This window comes from Polypterus senegalus, chromosome 1 (assembly GCF_016835505.1).
Source record: "Polypterus senegalus isolate Bchr_013 chromosome 1, ASM1683550v1, whole genome shotgun sequence".
NCBI classification, from domain to species: Eukaryota; Metazoa; Chordata; class Cladistia; order Polypteriformes; family Polypteridae; genus Polypterus; species Polypterus senegalus.
The window spans coordinates 181,455,858-181,473,678 of record NC_053154.1 but is presented as its reverse complement, the minus strand read 5'-3'; the positions used below and the strand labels follow the sequence as shown (position 1 = coordinate 181,473,678).

The window sequence follows — 17,821 nt, the reverse complement described above, 5'->3', positions numbered from 1 at the left end:
GTTTTAAAGTCACTACCATAATTCCTGTTCCTAAGAAGCCCCTCCCATCTAGCTATAATGACTATTGGCCCTTAGCCCTGACTTCCACCATCATGAAATGCTTTGAGCAGCTGGTTATGCAGAGCATTAAGTCCATTCTTCCCCCCTCCCGTGACCCATTTCACTTTGCATACAGGTCAAACAGGTCCATAGAGGATGCCATTTCTGCTGCTCTCCATCCAGCCCTCACCCACCTGGACTCAAAGAACTCCTATGTGCGAATGTTGTTCTTACATTTTAGTTCAGCATTCAACACAATCATTCCCCAGCAGCTAATACAAAGACTCAGCCATTTGGGACTCAAGACCTCTCTCTGCAACTGGGTGTTGGACTTTCTTACAGGGAGGCCACAAAATGTGCAGGTCGGCAATAACACCTCTAAGACCATTACATTGAGCACAGGAGCCCCACAAGGAAGTGCGCTCAGCCCGTTGCTCTTTACCCTGCAGACCAGCGACAGTGTACCAATCTGCAGTTCCAATCACATTGTCAAGTTTGAGGGCGATACAACCGTGGTCAGCCTCATCACCAACAATGACAAAGCCAACTACAGGAACGAGCTGAGCCAACTGGTCAAGTGGTGTAAAGACAACAATCTCTTCCTGAACATGAGAAAGACCAAAGAGATTGTGGTCGATTTCAGGAGAGGTCATTCACAGCACCCCCTACTGACCATCGATGATGTAGCTGTGGAAAGGGTGAGTAACACCAAGTTCCTGGGGATGTACATCTCAGAAGACCTCTCCTGGTCAGATAACACCACATCACTTGCCAAGAAAGCTCATTCCCGACTCTGCGTTCTACGCAAACTGAGGAGAGCACAAGTTCCACCCCCCATCATGTGGTCTTTCTACCGGGGCACAATCAAAAGCATCCTCATTAAGTACATCTCTGTGTGGTATAGAAGCTGCACTGCCTCCCGTAGGAAGTCCGTGCAACGCATAGTGGATGCGACCAGTAAGATCATTGGTGCCTCAATGTCCTTCCACAGGGACATTTTCCACACCCGTCTCACCCGTAGAGCCATTAGCATTGCTGGTGACTCCTCCCACCCCTTTCACTCCCTTTTTAGCCTCCTCCCTTCAGGGAAAAGGTTCTGGAGCCTCTGGGCCCATTCCACAAGACTGTCTAACAGCTTCATCCACCAAGCTGTCAGGATGCTGAACTCTGTCCACTACCTTCCCCACTTGCCCCCTGGCCCTGGACCATAACAAAAGTCACTATCTACCAAGTACCCTACCTCAGCTGGTATTATATAAGGACTCAGTATTACATCTGCTGCTAACTGTTTTACTTTTTGTACTTCTCATAAGCTACTCTATAATGCACCTTCTCATTTTTTTACTGTAATTGGCTTTTGCACTAATGACTATTGCACATTGTACACAGGTCTACATTACAAGTTTTAATGTAATTTATCTTATATGTCATACTTTTATACTTTATTGTACTACGAAGTTGAGAGAGAAACAGTATTTCGATACTCCTTTATGTTCTGCACATATAGTGAATTGACAATAAAAGGCTCTTTGATTTGATATGAGCAAATGAATTGCAAATGTGATGAAATGATGGTGAATTTATTGGAAAATAGCAATAATAAATAAAGTAAGATACTGCAATTCATTTCCCAGTCACTCACAGATTACATTTGACACACCCATTAGTCTGAAAAGGTGACAGGGACATCCACCTACCTCTGTACATTCCGAAATATCCATCTGATCGAATGGTCTTGATAAGGCAATCAGACCTGAAACCAGACAGATATACTCAGTGAGTCTTATTCATCTGCATTTTACTCAATACCCTGTTTCTTTTTATTAACTATAAAAATGAATTATATTACTGTTTTAGTTTCATCTCAAAAAGGACTGGCTGAATAATGCAGACAGAAATCTCCATTTCCACATTCATTGTTTACCCAATTTATTCTTTACATTGTTACACAAAACTGACGCTTCTACACCAACAAATAAAAACCAGACAATAGCCTTGAATAATCTGCCAGTACATCACAGGCTGAACATAAATACAAGTCACACACACAACCAGGTCAGGTTAGGTCAGGTTGGGGACCATGCACTGGTACAGAGTGTTGCCACACCCACCAAACAACAAAACAGTTTGGGATCCTGGTTGGCAACCCCCCAGTGAGATACATGTCCCAGTCCCCCCAAAATGTCCATCTATCTGCAGCAGCCAGTTGTTATGCGAGCATCTACTTGGGCTGGTCCAGTCACTCAGGTCCTCAGGTCAATGAGGACCTTGTGATCTGGATCACCCTCAGGGAATCATGTCACATCTTCATAGTGCCTTAACTGACGATCCCTCACAATGCAGGTAATGTGCCTCATTTGGGATTCTGTAAGCAACCACTGATTCAAGACAAAGTCAAACCAGCAGTACCCAAGGATTCTCCGAAGAGACACAGTACCAAAGGAGTCCAGTCTTCAACTCAGGCCACAGGAAAGCGTCCATGTCTTGAAACCATATAACAAAACAGGAAGCACCAGGACTCTAAAGACTTGGATCTTCATCCTTTTGCAAAGATATCGGGATAGCCACACACCCCTTTCCAGCAACCTCATGACACCTCATGGTCTCCCAATCCGTCTACTGACTTCATAGGAAAAGTCACCAGATACATGAATGTCGCTGTTGAGGTAAGTAAATCTCTTGACAAAGTCGACACTCTATGTAGACAGACACACTGCTGATAGCTGTGCCCAAGGCCTGGATCTATGTTTTTATCGAGGGCACTTGCAAGCCCAGATACTCAGACTCCTCACTCAGTCTATCGAGAGCCCCGATCAGAACCTCCATTCACTCAGCGAAGATCACAGCATAGTTGCCAAACCCAAGACCTTGCATCTTTCTTTACCAACAGATGCCCCACAGCCACTGGACCCTATGACCCTGCCCAACACCCAGTCCATGCAAGCATTGAACAAAGTAGAAGCAAGAACACACCTTTGACAAACCCCACACTCAACTGGGAAAAACACACACAATACAATCTAATAAAATGAAAATCTAAAGACAGGGTGTATGTTAACAGCTGGCAAACACTCACATGCTAGAGTAAAGACGGGATCCATTCTGCTGGTTCTGCAGGCGTGTTTTGGCCAGGTCAATTGGGAAAACACATGTGACCCCTATAAGCCCAGCAATGCCTCCATTGATCAGTTTTGCAGGTAAACTAGGTAAGAAAAAACAAAAAAACAGTACCACCCAGTCTCAAACAGAACAACACAGTTTGTTTAATTTTACAGTATACATCAAACAGACACATGATTCATATTGTACTTTTCAACATTGCAAAAATAAGACATGGTTCATACTGCCTTATAATTTCTGGGTAAGTGTACTGTATTATATGGAAGAACTTTAAATGTATTAAAGCATATGGGAGCACGGTGGCGTGGTGGTTCTGAAAACTCTGAGGTCTAAGTTTATAACTAGTTTTAATTTCACAAAGACGTTTATCGTGTGGTGATTGGTTATGTGGAGAATCAAAAAGGAAGGATAGGAACTGGAGGTTTAGTACGTCAGATAGAGACAGCACGCATGCAATAAAGAAAGCCGCTCAGAAGAACATCTATTGAAGTCTGCGTTTGTGTCTTTGATCACCACATCACGAACCAAACATTTACACAAAATTTAATTTAAACCTGTGTAATACCCATTTCTATGTCCAGTTTTTTGGAGCCTCGTCACACCTGCCATAAAGTTTTCTACACTGAACAAAGACCTGGGGACCCCTTAATGCAAGGGAGCAGCACTACAGCCACGCCACCGTGCCCCCCGCCACCCATGTTTAAAAATGCTTTAATGCATTTCATCGTGAAAAGATATCAAGTATTTATCTTAGTATTCTTAATGTTCATGGAGCAGGAATATCATGAAGTCAATGTGTAACGATCATTTTAAGAAGAAGTTTAGTTTGCGACATTCTACTGACAAAATAAACTACTAGAATAAAGTGGAAATGTCAAGAATTAAGTCAAAATGTCGACTTTAATCACGATGTAAATGTCGAGAATAAAATGGAAATGTCGAGAATAAAGTCAACATGCCGACTTTAATCTCGACATTTAGATTTTTTTTTTCTTCACTGTGTCCGTATTTTTTTTTTCACCATGGCCCTAATGCGCTTCCGTAGTTATATTGTCTGGAACTACCAAATATGTATATACTATTTCATTAGATTTTTATAAATAATTTTTCCCTCTTCACATGGCAATACCCCTATTCTGTTGTACTTTTAGTGGGTCAGTTTTGAAAAATCTCCCATTTAAGCCACTAAAGGAACTGGCCACAGCCAAAGAGTTTTTTATAATAGCATAAATAGGCATGGAGTTAAACTAACATTTACTTTATCTTCAGTAAGTTTTGTGCTCATATAACTTGCTTATGAGATATTATTCTTTCAAGTACTATTTATTATCATTCTGCCTTTCTTTCTTTTTATTATACAATTTTGCTTTTGTTTTCATTATTGTGCTGTGAGAAAAAAATTCTTATGGCTCTGCTAAGAGAAATGTTCATAATGTACTTTGTTCCAGGAGATTTTCTAGCATTACTGGGCAAAGCTCCTAGTTAAATATTGATTGGTTTATTGTAAAAAAAAACAGTATTATCTTAAACTTATGAAATGTGTTACCACATACTGGCCTTTGAAACCTTGGAACTGCTGGGCATGCACATGCTGGACTACCACAGCTGCTGAACTGCATAACCCAGAAACTTTTGAATTGCTGCTCTCCTTTACCTTCCACCTAGCAAACATCTGCATGCTCCAACTAAATCTGGTGAAGGCAACAGCCTGTGCACTGGGAGCACGTCAGCTAATTGCTGCGTTCATCTCTGTCAACTTTTCCCTTGGATTTACCGAAAGAGCCTGACATGGACTCTATACTGAAAGATTATTTAATACAAGCTATGTAAAAATTATGATGTCATGATTGTTTCATCATTTTTGTTATTGCAGTTATTTTGTCACTGTAGTGGCTTTTAGGAGGCCCTGTAAGCAGAACTACTTTTCCACACTGTAGAAACCTGTTTTTTCCAACCTATTGAACCAGGTCAGCTCATGGAGCCAATGTTCTCTTCTTGACACAGAGAGAAATTATTCACAAATTGGTATTCCTAACCCACTACAGAAGTCATCCCATCATCCATGTATCACATTTGAAGCCAGTTTACAAATGTACTTTGTCTAAATGATAAACTCTACCTCTGCCCAGTAAAATGGACAGAGTGAGAATATAAAGTGCAGCTAATTTTGTATTCAAAACAAAAAGTGTTCTTATTTGTATTACTTAGTACACTAGTGCAATTATGTTCCAGAGGAGTGGCACTGAGTTTTGTCCTCTAAAATGTGTGCACCATGTTGCTTAAGGGATTTGCAAATCATCAGTTTACTCAAAAACCTGATGGTCACGATAATAGCCTGTGCCTCTGTCTTGAGTTCATAGTAGTTATTTTTGCATTTAAATTAATTATTTACTTATTCAACCACTTTGTGTTGTTTTCACCAGCACAACCCTTTTATTTACGGTAGCAGTGTTAGTTGCTATCACGTGATTTGCAACGCTACAATTGTCTCCTGGAGGGCTGCACATCAACAGATATGCAACCTTCTTCCAACTGATCTAGTCTGCTATTTCTCATCTTATATATTTCATTTCTCACTTCACCCTCACCACTTTCGTGTTTCACTCACTCTTCACTGGCTTCAGCTGTTACTAGGAAGTGAGCTACAGGTTCCTGAACAGCTTTGCTTCACAAATCTCCCATTGTCTTTTAACTGTATTCCTCTGAGAATACTTAGGTGAAATCTACTAATCTTTCCTCCATGTTAAAAAAGTGATATTTCTTAGTTCTAACATCCAAATTGCATCCACTCTACTACACTGAGGATGTTCTTGAAGTCAAACCTTTTTAACAAACATCATCTGCCAAATTATGTATAATAATAACAATAATAATTTAGTAATTTTCTAATTCAGTGATCTTATCAATATATAATCCCATAAACACCAAAACACGTATAAAAACAAAATATGCATGAAAAATAATTATATAAAATGACCATAAAAACTAGCTTTAAAAACTGCAAAAAGATGCAGTGTTATCCACAGGTCCTAACAGAAAATAACATAAGAAAAGAACACTATGACTATAGTTAAAATGTTTTTATCGTACCTGATTTGTTTATCAGCCATTTAATACACCTGAGCAGTGTGCTGGTGGAAGGCAAAGGCCACAAAGAAAAGACAGACAGCAGCTCTTTGATTCCTCTCAGTGTCCTGAAAGAAAAAATGCAAATGCACATTTGCTCCCAGCACTAATTAGTGGACTTTGTTTCTAGGAGAAATAATAAGGAAAAGTTCATTCTTCATTGTATGTGTAGTTCAAGCAGCAGAACTCCTACTAAAACTAATGAGCAAGAGCAAGGAACACCTGTCACATGTCAATTGTACTCTTAAATGTAGGCTTAATAAAACAGTATACCCTGTATACATTTAGAAATTTTGTAAAAAAACAATAAATAACACAATCACAATATAATTAACAAAATGAGGGCCTTAAATATTATGTACCTGATAAACCATATCTATAAAGCTATGACATTTAATAATACTTTTGTGTGGCTCTCTGATGACAGTGTTTTCCACAATTATCTTCCGCACTGACTCATATATGGTAGGTTTCTATAATAGTTCTCTGCCCTTCCTTCTACATATTTCTACAGCACATTCAAGCCACCTTTATAATGATGTTTATCACAAATATAATGGCCAATTATCATTTATGCAGACTGTATTCATAAGAATTACACAGAAAGGAATTTAGTTTTCAGTCAAAAGTCTAAACAGCAAGCCCATTGACCTCCCAGGGGAAAGTGCAATACATTATAACTTAGCTTTGTGTTTTTTTATGCATCAACTGAATCAACCTGACCAATAATGAAAGCTGTCACCCACCTTTTTCTGTCAGTCTGAAGACATGATAAAATAAATTTCCTAAAAAACGATGAGTCAATAGAGAGCTGTGAGGTAAAAGGACCACAGCATTTTAAGCGTTTGGGATTTAATGAAACATCAACATCTATATACTAGTCTATATATCTCAGAGAACACATTCCATCAAAATTCTACTCCACTGCAGCAACATTACTATCATTGTTGCTGCATGACCATTCAAATAATGACAGATCCAATTGTGCTTAAACCATAAAATCACTTGAGTTGATGATCTCTGTCTGATTCTTACCTGGATTCTGCAAGACAGAAAAACCTTGATCATATAGGTTTTTTTGCCTGTTTTCGTTATTGTTTTTACTCACAAATCTTCTTATCATGATCCTTGTTTACAATTTGGCACACAATGCTTGCAGTGGAAAACAGGGCATTGTTTAATTCAAATCAAATTACTTTTGCTTAACACTCGTCACTGAGTATAGCCTCAGACTTGTGACACATAATAACAACTATAAAGGCTAATAGAGAATTACTCAAACTATATTTATTGTATAAAATTACAAATTAAGGTAAATACACAAAATGTGAAACAGAAATGAATACCAATGATTAACATTAAGAAACCACAGCAACATAAAGTTCCATTTGAATCGTAACTAAGATATGGCGAGATGACAACAGAGGAAAGTAACACAAAAACTGTTTTGAGGTGTGCGTTCCAGTGATCATTAGTTAAACACATGGATAGAACAAAAAAAATATTAAAATGTTTCTAAATTGTTATTTTAGTGAATATGGTGTGATTATGATCCCTGTGAATTGGGATTAGAATATGGTTATTGTCCCTATTGAGTGTCGTAAAAGGCAGCTAAAGGAAGCTGGCGTCAGGAAGGGCCCAACCTGGGTTAATACAGAAAATGGCTTTTAAACTAACTGGGAGAAGGAATGGTGTGGTTATTGACACGCTAATATTTGATTATTTTCTGATTATTTTCTTGAAACACTGCCTGCCTGGGTTATATTTTAGGTTTTGCACAGGCACGACTTCATTCTAGAGGCTTATCCTGCCACAATATTACTTTCATGCTCATTACTATGCTCACTAAACAAGAAGGCACATTATGTCTTGGTAACATATATGTTCATCAGGTTTTTTTAATAAGTGCAAAATGAACTGCAGAAGATACCACAGCTGAAACAAACACATAAGAAATTAAGAATATTGTCAAATTCTCCATGGAGTAATATGAATGTGATTGTACAGTGTAATAAAATCATATAGTAACACAGGGTCTATCCATACCAATGTCTTTGCTCCCCTTTCATTTCTCCATTCTAAATTCCAGAGTAGAGACTCTCAGGAAAGATTATATAAAGGATTAAGAGCAGCATCTTGTTACCAATGATGGACACCCTGAGGTAACTATAAGCTTCTAAGAGATTGGCTTTGACCACTCCTCTAGAAATAGCCTGTGGTCTAATTGGCAAATGAAAGCACCTCCTTTTAAAAACTAGCACACAGCTTAGTAAGACAGTGTTGAACTCTGCATTAATCACCTACAATCATACTCTGGATTAGCACCCAGAATACAACACAAAACTACAGTTAAATCTTGCTTCAGGAAAAGAATCTTATCTATTCTGTGCTAAAGACAGCTTCATCACAAACTGTCCCATCCATTTTAATTCTTCCATAAAAGAAGGATGAAATTTGTTGTGAATTTAGAATGTGAGACAGAATATACTGTACTTTTAATCAGAAATAACAGAAAATAGTCACAGGAAGGGGTTGTTACCCAGATAACTGAACTTTATTACCAAATCAAAATGGTTAGATGATGCTTAGAGCCAGGAAAAAGTAAAAGCCCAAAGTAAAATACCTCTAAAAATTACTTCCTATGATTGGAATTGTTCCTTTACTTGAATACTGCACACACTTTCTGAGTACCCAACTCACTCTTATAAAGATGACATATTACCTAAACACAAGTGGTGTACACATCTCCCAGGTACATGAGCCAACATAGTAACCTGTCCCAAAATGTTGGCATGTGATGATAACACCAAGTAGCAGCAAAATATTGGTGAGATAAAAATGACCACAAAAAATTCCTAAAGAACTGAACTGTGGCACAATTTAGCTGATTATCATATCACAAGTCCTGCTTAGCCTAAAAAGCAAAAGTGCATTAGGCAAAATACCCCAAATACTTGTAAAAACAACTACAAAGTAAAATTTCCTGTTTATCTGGAAAAACAGAAAAGTAATCAAACTCTGAACAACTGATTTGGTGGTATATGTTTTTATTTTGTCTTCTCAGCGTTCTGTGATGTCCTTTGTGTTTAGATATTAGCACTTATTCTGTTTCTGTAGTCTTTGATGTATTTTGTTTCTTGGTTGAGTTACTTAGCTTGATTTAGGTCAAATGTATAGAATCACAATATATTGAGAGACTCAAACAAATTTTTTGTAGGAAGTTTACCAAAAGTCTCATTAATCTTTGGCTTTGCCTAAAGTGAAGTACCAATAGTTCACGTTAATTATAAAACTTCCTTGAGACTCTCACAATCCTTCTTACATAAAATAAATATCCAGCAGTCTGAAAGCAGGCCAGCTACCCTCACAGCCCATCACTTTCTAAAAGTATAAGTAAACAAACATGCCAATTCTCATGTCCCAGATTGCAATTGAATATCTGAAATGATGGCCTGTGATCATCCACCAGAAAATGAGCACAGTGATTCTTTTTTAGTTACAGGCCTTTGTGTGTGTGTCTAAATGCAAAAAAGTTCTCATTATTCTTTACAACTGATCTCTTAATAGAGCAATGAATTCCCTCTGCTTATATTCAATTCAACTTTGTCATCACATAGTTCATGCTTTATAGATATTGTCACAATGCTAATGGGTATTGCCAATGCAAGAGGAACATCATTTCCTAAGCTTCTCTCCCTTTCTCCAACCTCTTATTCATTTTTCAGGCCACTGGGTACTGCAATATACTGTACCTTGGCAATCAATCAAAATAGTGATTCAGGTGGAATGTCGAATGAAATGATGAAAGAAAGTAAATAATATTTTAGACATAATGTAATGCACATAATTATCTTTCTAAAAGTATGTTAAAAATATACCTCTCAGTAGGATAAATAAGGAGTACATTTCAACCAGAAATAAGTTCTTAATATATTTCTAGCAGTTTATTCATTCACTTATCTTCTCAGTACACTTTATCCTATGCAGGGCTGCAGGAGGCAAGGAGCAAGTCCATCGCAGGACACTCTCAAATAAAGACAAAGCTTACATAACAGAAGGTGATGGTGAAAGTACCATGTAGGTAGTGATCAAAAATGGAGTCAAAAATAAGAAGCTGCTCCTGTGAGGAAATTGCTCTTGTCACCCTTCTCACATTACAAGCATTCTGGAAATCTTTATCATAAATATTTAAGAACTGTACAACTGTAGGGTCAGTATAATGGAAAGTGCTGTGGCCTCATAGCTCTAGACATATTAGTTTGAATCTTGCCTCCAACACTTGTTCATGTGTTGTTCGTATGTTCTCCCTGTTGTTTTTTTCTACAGTTTTTCTCTGACATTCTGGATATACACTTACTAGGCAATTATTAGAAACAATTGTAAACATGTTTATTCATGCAATTATCCAATCAGCCAATCATGTGGGAGCAGCGTAATGCATTACATCATACAGAAACAGGCTATGGACTTCACTTAATGTTTACATCAAACACTTGATCTCAGTCATTTAAGTATCTCTGTAATTGCTGATCTCCTGGGATTTTCAAGCACAACAGTCTCTAGAGTTTACTCAGAATGAAGCAAAAAAAAAAAAACATCCAATGAGTGGCACTTGTGAAGGAAATGCCTTTTTGATGGGAGAAGTAAGAGGATAATGGCCAGACAGGTTTGCACTTACAGAAACCCTACAGTAATTCAGATTACCACTCTACACAACTGAGGTGAGCAGAAAAGTGTTTAAAATTGGACAACATGTCAAGCCCAGAGGTGGATGAGCTACAACAGCAGAAAACTACACTGGGTTCCACTCCTGTCAGCCAAGAACAGAAAGCTGAGACTGCAGGCTCACCAAAACTGAACAATTTAAGACTGCAAAAAACATAGCCTGGTTTAAGGAATTCAGAATTTGGCACCAACAGCATTATTCCCTGCACCCAACATGTGTCAAATGTCCTTGCTTGGTGGTGCTAGTGCTATGATGTGGGGAATGCTTTCTTGGCATGCATTGTGCCTGTTTTCCTTATCTTTATTACCCCATCTTTTAATGTCTACTTCCAGCATAATAATATACCATGTCAAAAAGCAAAAGTTGTCTCAAATTGGTTTTATGAACATGGCAATGAGTTCAACAAAATTCCCTCTAAGGAGTGGTCTGGTGCATGCATTTATTTTTTTTAGATTGAGCAAAAAGTTCTAAAAAGCAACAACTGCTGAGCTCATGATTATTTACTTTATTGCATATTTAATGTTAAATATCAAAAAATTAATTGTACTGATATAATAGTTTTTTTTTTTATTAAAAGTTTATTTCTACTAAATAAATCACTGAATATTCAACTTCCCTTCTGACCTGTTTTGTTTTCTGTAAGTTATAAACTCAACCAACATTAACAGTCTTTGCAGAATTTTAAAAAGTGTAAGTCTATGATTTCCAAATGCTTGGCATCTAAGCAATTTCTAAACTTTTATTTTTCTATTGTTTATTAGATTGCATCCTCTTTCCCTTGTCAGCACCTGAGGCCTGGAATGTGCCACAAACGTCCAATAGTGAAAATAACTCATGGAAGCAATCCTGTTGTTTGGTAAATGTAACCATATCTGAAAATGTACAGTTCCAGGAGTTGCAATATTTCCTCAACATAGTGCAGAATTTAATGGCAATCCTATAAATCTTCTCAAAACTTAATGAAAAAAATTCCAGATTTTCGGGTGTAGAGAAACATTCTTTATCAAACACAAACCAATCTTTCAATTCTTTGTCTGGGAACCTATTGTCCATATGGTCACATGTCTGCTGGATAAAAGTGATTATTGACTTTATTTTAACTGAAAACTGAAATGAAGAAAGCAAATTTCATGTTTCCTACTGGAAATGAGCCTTGTCTCCCAAATATTGTGACCTAAGTTTCTTCATTTCTGCTTTGACAAACTGAAAAGGTTCCAAAGTCGTAAGTATACCTCTTTGCAGAGTATAGTATAGACAGCAAAAAGGTGTTCTGTCTTTTGTAATAAATCCAAGCAGTATTTGTGAATAAGATCATTGCAATCTTAAAACATTTTTGGCAGTATTTCACTAATACATCATAGATCCTAATCACAGTATTTATTGTGAAATATCTGGATAGCCACCTGATCTCATTTAGTGGTTTAAACCCAAATACATCTGCCCCTGCAGCTTTAACAATTTCTTAAAATTTTGATTTCTTAACCGATGACCTGAAAATTGTGTCAAATAGTCCTTGGCAAAGTCTAAGCATCACTTGTCAAGGGAATGTCTTTCGAGGCATCATCTATACCTAAGTCCCTACCATGTAGCACATGATGTCAGTCTGTTAAGTATGGAATGAATTACCACAAAACAGCAGCAACAACCTTTTCATTTGCCTTACATGACTGATGTGCCATCTAAGGTGAACATTACTATCTGACTTACATTTAACTTATTTTCCATATAAAACTGTTGAATAGCCCCAAGATTACATAAACTATCATATGCTGATAATTTTATTATGCCAGTAAACATTGTTTTATGAATGGATTTGCTTTCATTGCTAAATTTAATATATAAAATTTATGTTATTTCAGTTCATTCATCGATTATCAAATGTAGGGTGATTTTCTAATTTCATTTAACACTTTGCTTTTGATTGTTGCCCTCAATTAACTCTAAGGCGTTATTCTTACTTCATCAGCGATCAGGAATGTTTCACATATTTGGCAGCATGATCACAGAATATCCCAAACTGCCAACATGGAAGAATTTATTTTCACAGCCAGTAAAATGATATCTATCAAAACCTTTACCTCGTCGGGTGTTGCTTGTTTTTACTGCGTAAGTTTTTTTCTGTATTTTCGTTCTTCATTAGACTCTCTTAAGATTTTTTCAGCAAACCTTTCTATTGATTGTAAAGTTTTTCATTGGATCAATATGAAATGTCTTATTTAAATGTTGTTTGATATGATCCACTTTCTAGTCACTCCATCTTTTCCTGAGGTCCATTTGTTAAAAGATCTTTCAACAATATTTTGTAAATGAACTGTCTCCGAGTAGTTAAAAATTCATCCCAGAATTACGTGTTGCCTGGCACTATGCAGGAAGTCCATTTTAACAAGACATTCCTTTAACCATTCCATCTCAAACACCAAACACCATTTACTTGAACTCCCTTTAGATTTGACATGGTTAAAGTGACAAAAAAACAACAGCAAAGATTGTTTCATACAGCCAAGTTTGGTTTGAAATGTGTTTAGATTGGGCTTGGTAGCTGATTTAGTATATTTAATTTTTATTTATTTTTTATATTTTAATTTTATTTGAAAGTCAAGTACTTTTGTGAGCAACCATATAAAATTTGTGAGCAATGCTCCTAAAATGTATGAGTGATTGCTAACATGCCCAGCTTAGGGGGAACACTCGATTTCAGTGTTTTTTCAGTAGCATTCCCAGCCACTGAATCTGAATCCAATACAGCACCTTCAGAATGTGGTAGAAAGGGAGATTGACATGAATGTGCAGCTGATAAATCTGCAGAAATTGCATAATGCAATCATGTCAACATGGACCTGAATCTCAAAGGGGTGTTCCCAAGATCTTTTAGAATCCATGCCATGAAGAATTAAGGCTGTTTTTGAGAGGAAAAGGAGGCCCTACCCAGGTTTATTACAGTGTTCCTAATAATTTGTTCGGTGAGTGTATACAAGTTAGCTGGGGATTCTGTAATGTGAATGTACTGTATGTATTTATGCATGTATGTATGAATTAGCCCTTAAGCTGAGAATAATACAATAACCTGTATTCACACAAATTATTGCAGCAGTAAACTATCACGCTCAACTGACATAGACCTGTATCTAGTGTTGCCCAATTTATGTATTTGTGTACCTAATTGTAATGAATACATTATGCAATAACAAAACCTCTCTGGGACATTAACCAGCAACAGTGTTAAGTGGAAAAATCACAAAGAAAGGTGTAAAAAATTATTATCATAGGCTAAAGCATATAGAGCTGTAAATAATCACTTGAAACACTATTTGATGCAAGACAGAAACAACATCAATAAGAAAAATTTAATAAAAGGCAAACACTGCCCATTGTTATTCAATGGACTATGTGGCTTAATTTAAGAAAAAAAAAACAAGTATAAGTACTATAAATATGCCTGGTAAACAAATTTTAAGAGGACAGAGAAAGATGCACAGCATCAGTTCTGTTAATTTTTCACAGTATTTTTTTTCCATATCAGGTTACTTAAATGCACCAGAAATATCTTGAAATCAATTCATGTTCATATTTCAGTTTGAAGCCGGAAGCTGGCAAAGTAGGTACACTTGAATTTCTTATTAAAAAGGCCTACAGTTTCAACAGGAGAGATGGAGGTAAATGTTCTACAATTACAGTAATAACATATGTTCAATATCTGCAATATGAGCAACTTATAGCTAATGAAAATGTTGGAAAGTACATCTCAGAAAGTAAATACTGTAATTCTTTTATTTTATCAGCCTCAAACCATCTCTTGTTATGTACAATTACCCTAGCATGCCATGACCCACATAGACTTGTTTTTTTATTGATGACTGTGGCTTCTTAAAGGTTATTTTTTTTCTCTTTTGTGTTTTATTCCTACACTGGCAGCTGGATTTACTTTTGTTTGTCCATTGATTCTCTTAACCTATTACAAATTTCAAGGACTGGAGCTTAATCCAGTAGCACCGGGCAAGGATATGACACAGCCCTGGACAGGGCACCAATTCATTGCAAAGCATACTTATACATCTACACTCATTGTATTGTATTTTGCAGTTTAACTTAATATTACTTTGTGCTTTATTTTAATTGTGTATGAACTTCTCCATGGGGTTAATAAAGTTTATCTAATCTAATCAAATATAATCTAATGATAGTTTTGGTAAATCTGAAGGCATTACTCAAAACTGGAACTACTGGTTATGTCAATAGTTTCTTTCCTACAGAAATCAAACTCTGGTCAATCATAAATTTAGATTTATGTTTGTCTGTTCTGGAGCTTCACCAGAACAATCTCAGTTAATTTTTCTTTCTAAGGAATACAAAGAGTATAAATTTAAGCTTTATACCCAAAACAATGAGACTCTTGTCTTCATATCTTCTTTAGACTACAGACAAGACAGATAACATACAAACCAAACAGCACACCATGAATATAGCAACAAACAGTAAATACTTCAGATGATATTTAAGAAAATGAACATCAAAGTCAGTTAAATGCAGTTGTAAAAATGGTTATGAGTAGCTACATGATGCAATGGTAAGATTGTAAGAGATATCCTTGAATCTAGTGCTTCCAGTCCTAACTCCACTGCTGTAACATACTGTATTGATTTAAACATAATCTATTTAAGGTCAAGCATATCCCACCAGTTAAAGCATCATTATATTGGTTACTTGTGTCCTTTGGAATTGATTTTTAAATACTGCTAATGGGTACATTAAGTTTTAAATAATCTTGCTCCTCCTATATCCTGGAATACCTACCTCCCTACACTACTGGATCTTCTAATAGTCGTCTGCTCATTATTCTAGGAGTTAAGAATAAAGAAAGTGGTGAAGCCACCTTTTGCTGTTATGAACCAAAAATTTTGAATATTTTACCAATTGAGATTCACCAGGCTAATTGTGTGAACATGTTAACAAATGCTAAATACTCACCTTTTTAACATAGCTTTTTTATAGCTACATTTTAATTGTACTCTCATCAATCATCTGTGATCTCTAGTATGTTGACGATGTTGCCAGCATAGCTTTTCACCTGGTTGAGTCTTTATCCTTAGCATATTCATTGATGGGCCAGGAAATCAGCACTTCCAAGATGCTGACATAGCACACAGATCCGACAATGAAGAAGATTGGCAAAACAACACTTGGGAACACGCAATCCTTCCCCTGCCTCGGGTAGGGGAATCACTAGCAAAGCCTCTGTGACTGAGAAATTGAAAACCGCCTCTGAATGTGGACACAAGTATGTCTTCTATAACTACAATCTTTGCATGACAACCATGGTTATGGTCTACCAAAAGGTGTATATATAAATGTTCCTGTATGGATGCAACTCCCGGACTCCCTACTGAAAGCAAATCCATATCCTAGAAGCATTCAAGATGCAAGATACCCTTATTATCACTGTACGATACAATGAAATATCGTTTGGAGCAAGCCTATAGATGCCTTAGATAAAAGTATATAAGATTAGATGATAAACTAAGAAAACATTAAACTATGAGAAGCACCATTACTAATAACTGTTCCAAATATACACAGAGTAAATGTAAAGGTAAAAATGTAAGCATAAATAGAATGAAGTCACAAATATATGAAGTTACAGTGAAGATTACAGTCAATCCAATGGTCATGAGTTCTACATGACTAGGTGTGGTTTATGCAGATGTTCAGTTCCATCAGTGGTGGTTTCTGTTTTAGAAAGGGGCAGTGTCACTATACATTTAATAGGCTGATTGCTATGGAATAAAAGTTGTTCTTCAGTCTGGTCGGGTATTCACGGCACTGAAGCGCCTGCCAGAGGAGAGAGGAGTAAAAATGCTATGGCCAGATTGGTTGGATCTTTGCAAATCTTTTCTGCTGCAGCGGGTAGTGAAAATATCTTCTAGGGATGGTAGCTGAGTGCCAGAGCTGAGAACATTTCAGCCACCTGTCATACTTGAATAAAGGTAAGTGCCCCAGCTGCCCACAAATCCTTCTGCATTGAATCATCTGGGGAAAAGCCTGGAAACAACAAGGAATGATTTAGGCAGATTTATGCTAGTTGGGGCTGGGCGTTTTATTTGCCTTGGAAACCCTGTACATGTTTGTTTTTTTCCCCAGCTTAACTAGAGGTTTTTTTTATTTTATTATTTGTTTGTTTTTTCTGTCCTCCCGAACATCTGACCTTATTACCATACCCATTTGTAGAGATTTACAACATGATATTATACATACAAATAGTACTTTTCTACTAATTATTTATCTATGTCATGTAATCTCTTATGGATTTATTTTTGTTGCATATTCATCATCATCATCATTATTATTATTATTTTTTGTTTATCTAATTTTTTTTTTTTCTTTTCTTGTAACTATACAATTGATAAATTGTAAAGCACTTTGAGCAACATTCTTTGCAGGAAAATTTCCCTTAGATATTAATGTAGTGGTTGAAATGGTTCTGTTGCTGCAGTGTATTCCTTAATTAAAAATCACAGTGCTTATTATATATTTGGAAAAGTCTGTAATGTGATGGCTGTAATGGCACAAAATTTCCTAGTAAAAATCTTAATAACAAATCTCAGTTTGTTGAATGTGATTACTGGAAATAATATATAATGTTGTTAAGACCACCTAATCGAAGTCCAAGGAAAAAGCCCTGGACAATGTGATTACTGGAAATAATATATAATGTTGTTAAGACCACCTAATCGAAGTCCAAGGAAAAAGCCCTGGACAGAGAACCTATCCATTACAGGGCCCAGTCTCACACTCAATCAAAGTCAACTTGCAATG

The 17,821-nt window shown here is 36.6% G+C and overlaps 1 protein-coding gene across 2 annotated transcripts in view; it reads right to left on the bottom strand.

The window, feature by feature from the left end:
- The window catches only part of LOC120535895 (mitochondrial glutamate carrier 1-like), a 129,420-nt gene that overhangs the window by 54,901 nt on the left and 56,698 nt on the right, over window positions 1-17,821 (bottom strand). For both annotated transcript variants that reach the window (XM_039764060.1, XM_039764069.1), the window contains 3 exons: window positions 6,250-6,353; window positions 3,116-3,241; window positions 1,737-1,792 (listed from right to left, as the gene is read on the bottom strand). In XM_039764060.1, coding sequence (XP_039619994.1) covers window positions 1,737-1,792; window positions 3,116-3,241; window positions 6,250-6,269 — 202 coding nt within the window. In that variant the 5' untranslated portion in view covers window positions 6,270-6,353. The remainder of the gene's footprint in view (window positions 1-1,736; window positions 1,793-3,115; window positions 3,242-6,249; window positions 6,354-17,821) is intronic.